Source organism: Macaca nemestrina, chromosome 10, assembly GCF_043159975.1.
Source record: "Macaca nemestrina isolate mMacNem1 chromosome 10, mMacNem.hap1, whole genome shotgun sequence".
NCBI lineage: Eukaryota > Metazoa > Chordata > Mammalia > Primates > Cercopithecidae > Macaca > Macaca nemestrina.
The window spans coordinates 62285202-62297732 of NC_092134.1; the positions used below are offsets into that span (position 1 = coordinate 62285202).

The 12531-nt window shown below is 37.2% G+C and overlaps 1 protein-coding gene across 5 annotated transcripts in view; it reads left to right on the plus strand.

Annotated features, from left to right (window-relative positions):
- Window positions 1–12531, plus strand: part of LOC105473377 (tetraspanin 8) — an 82913-nt gene that overhangs the window by 42792 nt on the left and 27590 nt on the right. For 3 of the 5 annotated variants that reach the window (XM_071071441.1, XM_011727164.3, XM_071071442.1), the window contains one exon: window positions 6985–7152. In XM_071071441.1, the coding sequence (XP_070927542.1) occupies window positions 7093–7152 (60 nt within the window). In that variant the 5' untranslated portion in view covers window positions 6985–7092. Of the gene's footprint in view, window positions 1–4190; window positions 4209–6830; window positions 7153–12531 lie in introns of those variants that run through there. The other 2 variants (XM_011727165.3, XM_011727163.3) reach the window with 2 other exon arrangements.

Consider the following 12531-nt stretch of genomic DNA (forward strand, 5'->3'; position numbering starts at 1 on the left):
TTGAGAAACTTGAAATTTTTGGCTGATACTTCTTATACATCAGGCTCTGTGCTGGTAGCAAGAAGTTCTGGAATGTGTTCCCAGATTTGCAGATTCCTTCTTGAGGGGTCTTGGCTAGGCCAGTCTCTCTGGCTTAACACTGCTTCTTCACACTCACGTATTCAAGAAAGCATAAAGAGTGAGGAGGAAAGACAGCAGAGCACTTACGGGAATTCCCTGGCTCGCTGAAGCCTCAAGTAGAAATATGATATAAATAAATTAGCATGCAGAAAGAGTTTGGGCCCTTTCCATAATTAATAAAAACCATCCAAACCAGTAAGGTCTCCTTTGGAATAGTTTCTGAAGGTTGAATGATTTGTGTACATGAAAGATCAATGTGACTCTGTGAAAAGCAAAACAATCTCTGGGCTTTGTTTGACCTAAAGGTATTTGAATAACCCTCAAGGGTAGCCTAATTTAAAAAATTTAAAAAACTGACTTTCTCACATGTTTGGGCTTTACAGGTGAGGCAATTTCTGAATCAACCAGGATATTAATAAGTAAGTAATTACTAGGAAGGCCAAGGAAGGACGCTTTAATGCCTGATGATAAATGGAGAAACGAACCAAAAGAGAATTCTCAGAGGAATGGTGTATTCCATCCTTGAATTCTGGAAAGACTGCATTTGGATATTGTATTTTTAAAGACATGCACTTTTGTTTGATATGATTAAAATTGGGATGGTCCATTCATCTGGGACAACAGTGAGGAAATGGAGTCAGGCCATTGCTCTCTCTTTTTGGGAACCATGGTTCAGGCATTCAGCCACAGGTTTCCTGGGATATCCCTGTCTTTCGTTTTCTTCTCACATTAAGTGAAAATCAAGTCTTCCAAGGACTCAAGAAAAACCTAAAATATCCCTCTCTGTGACTACAGAGAAATTCCTTCACACCAGAGATTGAGTTATTTTCTACCTGAGCTTATTTGGGATACATTTTGTTGCTTCTTACAAAGGTGTGAAATGGAGGTTTGGGATTTCCTCATAAATGATCTTTTACAATGACTTCCTGTTACTTTATTTTTCCTGGGGAACCAGAATACCATGCAATACATTCCCACTGTGTGAGGTTGAATAAATCTTTGTAATTTGGAATTAGTCACTTGTGAGATCGTAATTAGCATTTTGAGTAAAGTGTCTATGTTTATTTCTGACCAGTCATGGAATAAGGCTGTGTTAAATTCAGTGTAACATTTTGTTGGCTCCTGCAGTTTGAGAAGCTGATGTCTCATACAAGTGTTTAATATCACCATCCTAGTCTATTTTTTTTTCTTCTGTATTGGTGGGCTCCACTCACTTTCCTACCTCTTAACCACTGTTAACTTAGAACCTAATCATGTTTAGTAGTTAATGTGTACCTTGTGAACTTGGCAAACAAAGAACTGATTCAGAGAGAACTCGGAGAAAAGCAGGCTGGCATTTAAACCTTAAACTCAAAAGCAAACAGCCAGGCAAATAATAAAGCACAAAAATGGGCTGTTCAATGATCCTGACGTGGTGATTACAAAGCCCTGCTTTGTATTCTTCATTTTCTTGTTGAGTATTGCAGCCTGTGCATTGGCATGAGTCCTGGTTTAGAGAGAAGAAAAATAAGATCAACCTCTGACAAATCAACTAGTAAAATCTATAGGAATGAACCACGTGATCAATCTTGTGTGAGTGAAGAATTTTAGGAGTATCTAAAATGCAATTAAAATGTGACCTTGGAAGCAGGACTAAATTGTATTTACAGTCTGGTAAATGGAAACCTAGTCAATTATCATGGACTCTTGTCTGGACATAGATGTGACCACAGAGCGGGCAGGGACTGAATGGAGTACAGAGAAGGTAACCTCAAGAAGAACGAATTTGGCGGTGTATCACAGCAATTTTACAGAGAGGATGCCAAGACCACTGAACGTTTCTGGAAGGTTTGGCTGTTGGATCTCTGTGGTGGTTCTAGACTCTGGGGTGGTATCATATCCCCCAAGACACCATCTGTGTATGGCTCTGGCTTCTGTGCTGCCTTTTTTTTTTTTTCAGGGAGAGAGTGTTCTGATCAGCTACCGTCTTATGCTGGATGGATAGTCTGATGGGTGCATTTCTCATGATAAACTAGGAAATTGGCGTTCTGGCTCCTGTGAGAGCATTTAAGGTGAATCTTTCCCAAGAAGCAGATCACCCCTAGAAAGGCTGGCAAAGTGGAACTTCAGGACTGCCAAGCCAAGGACCTGACCCTGGTTCCCACCCAGCAACTGGCTCTTAATCTGCTGTAAAAAGAGTATAAATGCCATAGTGAGGCCTAATAAGAAGCCACAGCATCTCTAATCTGCCATGGTTATAAACTGCATTTTTAATCACTGCACCATTTTGCCTCAGTTTTCCTTATATTCACATATTTTGGTGATCTAAAGTCTGTTTCTTTCATACACATTTCCATATTTTTCCTTATGTGTCCTATATGGTAAATTTATGTCCAGGTGCAAGTCATTAATATTTTAGAATAAAATATCTATAGAAGAGGAAGAATGTTGAATACTGGGTATCCATTTTCTATGAACACTGTATTACTACTGCACAATGACAATTTTAACCCCTACTTTAGTTCTGAGCTGGAATTAATACTCTAAGTAGAGACAGTTGCCTTAAAATGTCCTGAAAAGAGAGGAGAGGCATCCTTCCCATACCGGATGCTTCCTATCTGGTGCATTTCCAGTGGGAATACACAAAAGGTTTTTATGAGCCAGGCTGCATAAGCACACAGGGTAGGAAACAGAGCATTAGGATCACATGAAAGCAGAAGAAGAATATTGGTCTCAGGAAGGCTAGAATGGGACTAGAGCACAAGAGCCAAGGCTCTGCTCCTGTAAAAGAGACCATAAAACCCCTAAGTGAGAACTCCATCTTTCCAAAAATAAGAAAAAAGGTTTTTCAAAATGAAACATGCTAAAAGCACCAGAATCTCTTCACTCAAATTGTTCAGAGTGTATGATCTCATGTCCTTACATACACACCCCTCAGTAGAGTCATAAGGAAGAGAAATCGCAACATTATGTTTTTATTGCTGCTATTAGCCTTTAAGAACATGAATTGATTATTAACAATATCATGAAAAACAAATAGTATAGAGGGACAGTGATGATGGGAGAGTATAAAAGATGAGAAAAAAAACTAATCTTTTCTCTACAACACATGAATTGCTTTTTTACTGTCTACTCCATGGACAAATATATTGGGTAACAAGATGTTGGAAACAAAAATGCAAAGAGGTTATCTTTTCACCATGGTGTAAGGCCCAGGAAGGCAGGGATTTTTATCTTGTTTCATAAACTACTATGTCTCCAGCACTTAGTCTCATGCCTGGAATATGGTAAGGATTCAATACATCCATTGAATAAATTTTTGAATATTATCTTATGGAAGAGAAGATGATATCATGATGAAAATATGAACTATCTGTGCTTAATTTCTGGTTCAAGTCCCAAATGTAGGCCTGGTTTGCCTGATGACTTAGAGAAAGTACCATATTTTCTGTGGGGTATTTGATTGTGCTACTCATGCACTTTCCTCTGCCCTGAGCATGAGGAATCTCTCTCTCTCTTTCTTTTCCCTGCATGGGTTCCCATACTGCTATGAAAATCTAGTTCATTGATGACTGCCTCATGGAGACTTTTCATGATTAATCAAATTGGAATCATTATTCTGCCTTACTCTGTGCATTTGCTACAAGGAATAATAATTGGCACGATGGCAACATTAGAAAAACTTTATCTAAATTTACTTAGACTTTCCCTCTGTTCTTCCCCTCGATTGTCATTTCTTCTTATAATATCTCACTATCCATTTCTTTCCTTACTGGCCTGGTCTTTCACAGGGTCTAAGATTTATTACTGACAATCTTCAACCCCTGCAACCTCCTGCCACTGTTAAAATATCTGTTATATGAAAATTTCTCAATGTCTAAGACACATTAAATGAGTAATGAGTAAATGACTCATTCCTGTACTACAGAACTCAAGAGATAGTTGACGCCAGTAGACAGAATACTGATCTGATGATCCTGCGACCTTGTTTCTAGAAGGAGATCTGTCACTAACCAGTTTTGTGAACTTAGGCTACTCAGTCTGCCTATGCTGCTCTTTTCTCAGGTGTAAGAGTGAGAGTTCGTCTAGAACAGTGCTTCTGTACTTCCGTAAGTATGTATGTATGTTCTGTAACACTGGTCCTGATGTGTCATTCAAAAATATGTTCTGAGATTATATTCACTTCAGAATTGCTATTACCTCCTTGAATATTAGAAAGTTGAAGGATCTGACAAGTCCTGAAATTAAACTGTTTTTCTTTACCTAATAATTTTTTTAAAGGCAGAGGTAGCATATTGGTAGTTCCCTAGAGAACCTTATGAGGAAATCACTAGTTGAACTTTCTGAGGAGCTTGGGTGCCATTGCAAATCTCTGTAGCTCTAATGCCAGCTACTATAGGTACAGAGGTGGAATAGGGTAAGATTTCTGCTTTTCAGGCATATAGAATCAAATCTGGGGGAGAGACACAAATAAATGTGACATAGTGGCAACTGTAGATTAAGGTCTGTTCAAATAATAATGGGCTTGAGGACTGAGAAGCAAGTAAATCTGCCCAGAGTGGGGGCAGAGGATGAGGAAGGGAAGGCTCCACAGGGATGTTGCAATAGAGAAGTTGGGAAAGGATGTTCCAGGCAGAAGGAACAAGGCATAAAATCCAAAGGTGTGTTCTAGGCCTGAGAATTAATTCTGTGGTTATGGAACCTAGAAGCGGAAGCTGCCTAGGAAGAAAGTGGAGGGACAAAGTTCTGGGAAGTGGGTGGAGGACTTGTTTGCCATGTGCTGTAAATGCTACCTTAGGGAATCTGTACTTTATCTTGTAGGTAAAAGGAAAATATCCTTAGATTGGGTTTTCATCATTATCATTACCTAATCAATAAGTATTTCTCAAAAAGAATTTTAAAGTGCTAAGGCAGAGAGGAGCTGTGAGAGACTGCCACGGAAATTAATTCTCACTCTATTGACACAGCTCAAGTAAGAAATGATGAAGGACTGAATAATGAAATGCAAAAGGATGAGATGGAAGAAATAGTTTTGACAGTAATTTAGGAACTACACAGACCAGTAAGAGTGATTGGGTAGAAAAAAAGAGGAATACAAAATACCTGTACAAATTCAGCCTGGGAGAGTGTTGTGTGATTATAACATTAATAAGGGTAGGAATTTCCAGGAGTGAACTGTTTCATATAGGTTCTGAATTGGACTAGGGGATTCTATTACACAGTAATTCTCCTGTACAAACATATCCATTGATTTTTGTGTTACAGAGTTCAAGAGTGATTTAACAAAAGACTATACAAGATTCTTTTTAAGGATGTTCAGCATCCACCAAAATATCTATTTCAAACTAAAATTTGGTAGTATTCAATATATTCTTGTCAACAAAGCAGCATTTAAATCTGTAATTTTTTTTAAATTTTAGCCTCTAACTGATAAATAATCATTTCTGGGACTATAAATCAATTTTGGTTTTCATTCAACCTGAAATTATTCTTTCAGCCATGGATTTATTCTGTATACAGAATATCTCAATAGAAGGTTGTGAAACTATTTCCATTTTCTAGTAGGAAACAGAACACAAACAATTTTAGTGATGGTTTATATATTAAGCCATTATTTTTGGAATTAATCCTAAATTTGGCCTTTAACACTAAATATTATTATTGATAATGGATTAAAATATATTGTATTTGTAGTCAGGGAGTGGGGTTGTTTCAAAAACATTGTATGCCAATGAAAATTAGAAATAATATTTCTCTTTTGTAAGGAGTTCATGCTTGCTTATCATGTAAAACTTAGCAAAGATTCTAAAGAGCAATTTTCTTAACAACCTTTTAAAGTAGAGGGTTCTTTTATTTAGGGGGAGAAGAACTCCCTTTGAGAGGCAAGATGTGGAAACTAACATGACCCAGGCTGTTTACACAAAGCAGTCTACACCTCCCTGATTATGTCAGATAATTTTGCCTTTACCTGAGACAGCTGTCTTCTATTAGCACTGGAAACAAATAGTAAAATCTATGGTCACTGATCCATGACCACCTTCTCATTTTGAATGTTTTGTCCAAGAGGACCTGGAATCCAGAAACTGAGTTGGTGGAAAAGAGCTGTTGCTAAACATAATTTATCAGAGGAAGGAAAGTACAGTGTCCACCTTGAAAACAAACCAAGCTATCAAAATGACTACGCATTATAAAATGAACACAATGTGGCAGTCAGTGCCACTTTATGATTTCTTTCCCTTTATATCATAAAAAAATAAAGATAAAAAGCAAATGGTCTTATCACCACAGGCAAGGCTGCCTCTCCCTCTGCAATTTCTGTGGAGCATTTACGGCAGCTCTGGAATTGTTTTGAAGTAAATTTAGATGTTTTGGAGGGCAGATACATGGAATGGTTGTTTTACTATTCTGGGTTTCATGATAACAGGTTGCTATGTCTAAGCCTTGATATTTTGCAGATTTCTAAATGCATTTTATTGCATTTAGAAGAAATTTTGTAGTATTGAGAAAATGCAATGCAAAAATGAGTAGATACAATGTCCGCTTAACTCAGAACAAAACCACCTTATTTCCCCGTAGTTGAAATGGAGGGTAGGGAAGTCAGGCAGTGGTTTCTGAAAGCCAAGAACATAGTAGCACTGTGCCATTCTCTCGCCTGATCCAGTGCCACTCCCTTCACTTGATATCTGTTTACTTTGGAGGAGGCAGTTTTTGAGAAAGGATAATAAATATCCTGGCCCAGTGCCCCAGGAGCCATGACAAGCAAAGGAACATACTTGCCTGGAGATAGCCTTTGCGATATTTAAATGTATGGGTTAATTTTTTATCCACTTTAATAACCGTTTTATTCCTCCTTCTACTTCTTTGCTTTCTCTTTCCACTCTGAAGCCGTGGGTACAGAATCTCTGCAGGCAAATTGCTCCAGAGCACATTGCAGGACAAACCTGTAACGAATAGTTACATTCACGGCATCTGGATTCCTAATCCTTTTCCGAAATGGCAGGTGTGAGTGGCTGTATAAAATATTCTATGTTTACCTTCAACTTCTTGTTCTGGGTAAGTGTTTTCCTTTTAATTATCAATTTTATGCAAGAAAGGGGATCTTGATATAAATATCGTAAACAAGAACAGACTGTACCCTAGAGAAATAGGAGAAGAGGGAAAATATATTTTCCATGTACTTGTTTGGATGTATTTGTTCTTTCTTTGGTTATTTCAGTAATTGAAAACGAGCCAATGATTCAAAAAAGTGCACTTCAGAATCTGTGAGGATAAACATTTCATAAATGTTTTGATATTGCTGTAAAAACAATCACAAAGGAAAACAAATATCCCTTAACTAAAGGACAATTATTCTTAGTTGTATATCAAGCAGGCCTCCCTAATTTAAGGACTCTGTGGTAAAAACATGGTCTGATTCCATCCGGAGCCTGCGTCCTGATTCCTGCCCTTCACTTCTGGGTCTGAACAGGTGAATCACAGGGTGTGGGACAATAAAGATCATTTTCAGAGCCTCAAAGAAAAAAAAAAAATGGGTCATGAAAAACTTGAGGGGGAAATGATAAAATTCCTAAATCATAAGAAGATCAAACTAAGGCAGTGGATATATATATGTATTGGCATTTTAAAGTCAGTATTTTGATGTGTCATCACCCCACCTTTTAATTGACAGTATTTGTATTTCAGCAATTTGTTATGTTTCTCTTGAAAGTTCATTGACATAGACATAACCAACAAATTGATAAGTGACATCTGTCATTGGAAAATGGAAAAACAAGGTGTGAAAAGAGCAAGCTGGGATGTTGGGAAATTGACCTTATCATTTTTAGCATATATAGTACAATTAAAGATTGTTTAAATGTCAATCAATGGAACTAGCACAAAGTATTTAAATGAAAAAAGTATTTTGTATACTGGATTAAAAGCTAGCTTATCCACTCCAAGGATGAAAGAACTCTGGTTTTGTTTCTTTAGTAGACCTCTGTTTAAGTCTTTAGTAAACAGACATCTCATACCTATGTGTTGCTATATTTCTGTTCTATTAAAATAATGATGAACTTAATTAAACTTAGCTACATGAATACAGCTTTATTGTATAGACTGATTTTCCATTCAATGATCAGTAGTGCTAATGAGTACAAATAGATATATTGGTGAATTTTAAATAACTAAATATTTTAAAAAGTAAAATAAAGAAGGTAAAAAAAAAAGGCTGTTTTTAGGTTTAAAAAATGGGCTGCTTTTGCAAATACTAAATGTAGCTCATGCTACATATATGCCAGTCTTTTAGTTAGTTCTGATACATTTCTTCCCTTGAGATATTTAAATTGATTACGCATTGGGAGTAGGATATATAAAAAAAGACCTGTATTCTTTGATTTTGTTTTGTTTCTAGCTTTTTTTTTTTTTTTAATGGAGAACTTTGAATAGTCACAAAAGAAGATAGGATAGGTAATCAACTCCATTGTCCAGCCCCAGTGACCACAGAAAGATAGCCAATCTTTCTCCATTTTTACTCTATTCACTTCCCCCACCCCATATTATCTTGAAGCACATCTCAGATATATAATTTTGTCTGTAAGCATTTTAGCATATATATATCTCTGAAACATAATAATTCTTGAAAAAATGTAACCACAGCCAGGGCGCAGTGGCTCATGCCTATAATCCCAGCACTTTGGGCGACCCAGGTGGGTGGATCACAACATCAGGAGTTTGAGACCAGCCTGGCCAGCATGATGAAACCCCGCCTTTACTAAAAATACAAAAAATTAGCTGGGCATGGTGGCGGGTGCCTGTAGTCCCAGCTACTCGGGAGGCTGAGGCAGAAGAATTGCTTGAACCTGGCAGGGGGAAGTTGCAGTGAGCCGAGATTGCACCACTGCACTCCAGCCTGGGTGACAGAGATTCCATCTCAAAAAAAAAAAAAAAAAAAAAACGTAACCACAATATCATTATTACGCTTTAAAAACTTAATGAGAATTTTTACAATCAATTGTTAAATTGATTTGACAATTTTAATCAATTTTCAAATTTGAGCCCATTCAGGGCTGAAAATTCCAATTACCTCATAAATGTTCCTGTTAGAATCAGGATCTAAATAAGGTCCACACTTTGTGATTGGTTAATGTATATTTCATGTCTATTTTAATCAGTTGATTCTCCCCCAGTCAACACCTCTTTTTCTCCCTACTGAAATTTTATGCACTGGTGTGTTGTTTGTTTTATCACATTGCCCAGAGTCTGGATTTTGCTATTTGCATACCTGTGGTGCAGCCTGATACAATTCAAGGTCCTTTTTTTTTTTTTTTGGCACGACAATCATAAGTGTATTCTTTCATGAGGAGGCACTGGATGTTTGATTGTTTCCTTCTTTTGTGACGTTCATAGCCATTGATGGTCAAGGGCCAAAATCCATCATTAGTTCATTAAGAGGTTCAAAGTGATGATATTCTAGTTTCATCAACTTTTCTTTATTTATTAGCTGGAGCACTTTCTATAAGGAGAAATTTCTCATTTACTGTTTCATTACCTGGGTATCCCATTTTTAATATTTTTTAAGTGACATAAAATACTTCTTTCTTATTCTTTACTTACCAGATTGCAAGTGATGAGTTAAGTTACTAGTATTATCCAACAGTGATAAGTTAGTATTTCTTTAAGTATCCTTATGAAATGATAGATCAGCTCCATTACAATGTTTACCCTTATTGATGTGCAATTTGTTCGATCTCTGGCCATCAGGAGCTTCTTCCAAGTTGACTGAAATTCTTTTGAAATGATCCTAATAACTTTGATAACCTCTTTAGTATTTAGTTTGACATGTTCCAGATCACTTGCTTATTTCCTGTCCAGACCTGGAATCAGCTATTTCTCCACCAAGTTCTAATATCTGTCTTTAAAGAGCTGTAGTAATTGTTTTCCTTACATAATACAGAATATATATGGCACATGTAAACAAACCAAAATATTAATATGCTAATAAATGCAAGGCTCCTATTTTATTAAAGATGTTCCAAAGCACTCAAACCAGTAGCAATCTTCAAATTATGAAACAGTTAAAATATATCTTTATTGTATTAAAACATCCTGGAAAGTGCTAATAGCTATTATGAAGACATCAGAGGTCAGTGTTTCATTAAACAGCTAATCAGAAATTTGAAATGGGTCTGAATTATCAAAATAACAGTCTAGAAAGGGGTAGGTTATAGAATCAGAATTATTTACCTACCTACCTTGATAGGGTTTAAGGTAGATTGTAGAGGTCTGTACCATGCCACACCCAGATATTATCATTGCTTTCCTGGAGAGTAGTTCTTCTTCTTCTTCTTCTTCTTCTTCTTCTTCTTCTTCTTCTTCTTCTTCTTCTTCTTCTTCTTCTTCTTCTTCTTCTTCTTCTTCTTCTTCTTCTTCTTCTTCTTCTTCTTCTTCTTCTTCTTCTTCTTCTTCTTCTTCTTCTTCTTCTTCTTCTTCTTCTTCTTCTTCTTCTTCTTCTTCTTCTTCTTCTTCTTCTTCTTCTTCTTCTTCTTCTTCTTCTTCTTCTTCTTCTTCTTCTTCTTCTTCTTCTTCTTCTTCTTCTTCTTCTTCTTCTTCTTCTTCTTCTTCTTCTTCTTCTTCTTCTTCTTCCTCTTCCTCTTCCTCTTCCTCTTCCTCTTCCTCTTCCTCTTCCTCTTCCTCTTCCTCTTCCTCTTCCTCTTCCTCTTCCTCTTCCTCTTCCTCTTCCTCTTCCTCTTCCTCTTCTTCTTCTTCTTCTTCTTCTTCTTCTTCTTCTTCTTCTTCTTCTTCTTCTTCTTCTTCTTCTTCTTCTTCTTCTTCTTCTTCTTCTTCTTCTTCTTCTTCTTCTTCTTCTTCTTCTTCTTCTTCTCCTTCTCCTTCTCCTTCTCCTTCTTCTCCTTCTTCTTCTTCTCCTTCTCCTTCTCCTTCTCCTTCTCCTTCTCCTTCTCCTTCTCCTTCTCCTTCTCCTCCTTCTCCTTCTCCTTCTCCTTCTTCTCCTTCTCCTCCTCCTCCTCCTCCTCCTCCTCCTCCTCCTCCTCCTCCTTCTTCTTCTTCTTCTTCTTCTTCTTCTTTTATTATTATTATTATTATTATTATTTTGAGGAGTCTCCCTCTGTCACCCAGGCAGGATGGAGTACAGTCGCATGATCTCGGGTTACTGCAGCCTCTGCTTCTCAGGTTCTAGCAATTCTCCTGCCTCAGCCTCCCGAGTAGCTGGGATTACAGGCATGTGCCACCATGACTGGCTAATTTTTTTGAATATTTAGTAGAGTAGAGAAGGGGTTTCACCATGTTGGCCAGGCTGATCTCGAACTCCTGACCTCAGGTGATCCACCCACTTCCACCTCCCAAAGTGCTGGGATTACAGAGATGAGCCACCGTGCCTGACCGGAGCTCTGATTATTTTATGGTTACATTATCTGTTTGTTTCTTTGATAACAGAGACAAGTCTTTCTGATGCTGTAGATTTCAGTTAGACCTTTCTAACTAATGTCCCTTGACGATTCCTACCACCAGCATATGTGGTGGGATTTACAATCTCTACATAAGAGATTTTGAAATGGAGTCTTTCAGTGAGAGTAACAGTTGTAAAAACCAGTGATAATTTCTTAGCCAAGAGGTGACATCAATATTTTAAATTCAAATATAGGCAGCAAGAGGAATCTCTGAGGTTAGGAAAGGTTCCTATATCTACTGTCCCTTCTATGCTCAGCTCTGAGCTCTCAGTTGGAATTTTACAATCCTTCATAGGAAATTAGCAATTTGTCACATTCCTAATGCTTACTTAAGTAAAAATTTTAATGACCCCACTGATGTGGTTTTCTTATAGATGCCCAGGGCCTTATGTTTTCAAATGCGTTCTTTCTGGTATGACTTGCAAAACTGAGCCTTTGCAAAGTAGAGCCAGATGTTAAAATATCTCTTAGATATGCATGTGATCATTTAATCTAAATAGACCAGGTTCTTTTGGGGGACAACTTGAGATATACCACATAAGCATATGGTGATTTCGATTTGTTAGAATTACTAATTGAAGAAAAACATGTAAAAGTGAAAGTTATTCCTGATTACTCATGCTAGAGTTGGATGCAAGTTAGAGAACTGGAGGTGCTAGAGATAATAGATAAATTATAGGTACAAAACCTATTTCCCTGAGTCTTGTTTCAAAAATAGATGAAATGCCCCAATTTTTTAATGCTCCTCTCAGATAGTTCAAGCCTAGGAATATTGTAGATGCTTATGGTGCCTTAGGGGTCTGAGTAAGTATGAAACATGGGGCCTTTGGCTGGTGGATACAATGGAATAATGGCTAGAGAGAGAGCTATGGAAAGGCCAGTTCTTAATGAGGGAAAGAAGAATGAGGTACATTATCAATCTCAAATGAGTCATAGGGAGGAGCCAAATTGTAAAGCTGAATGTATTAGTAACTGAAGGAAGCCA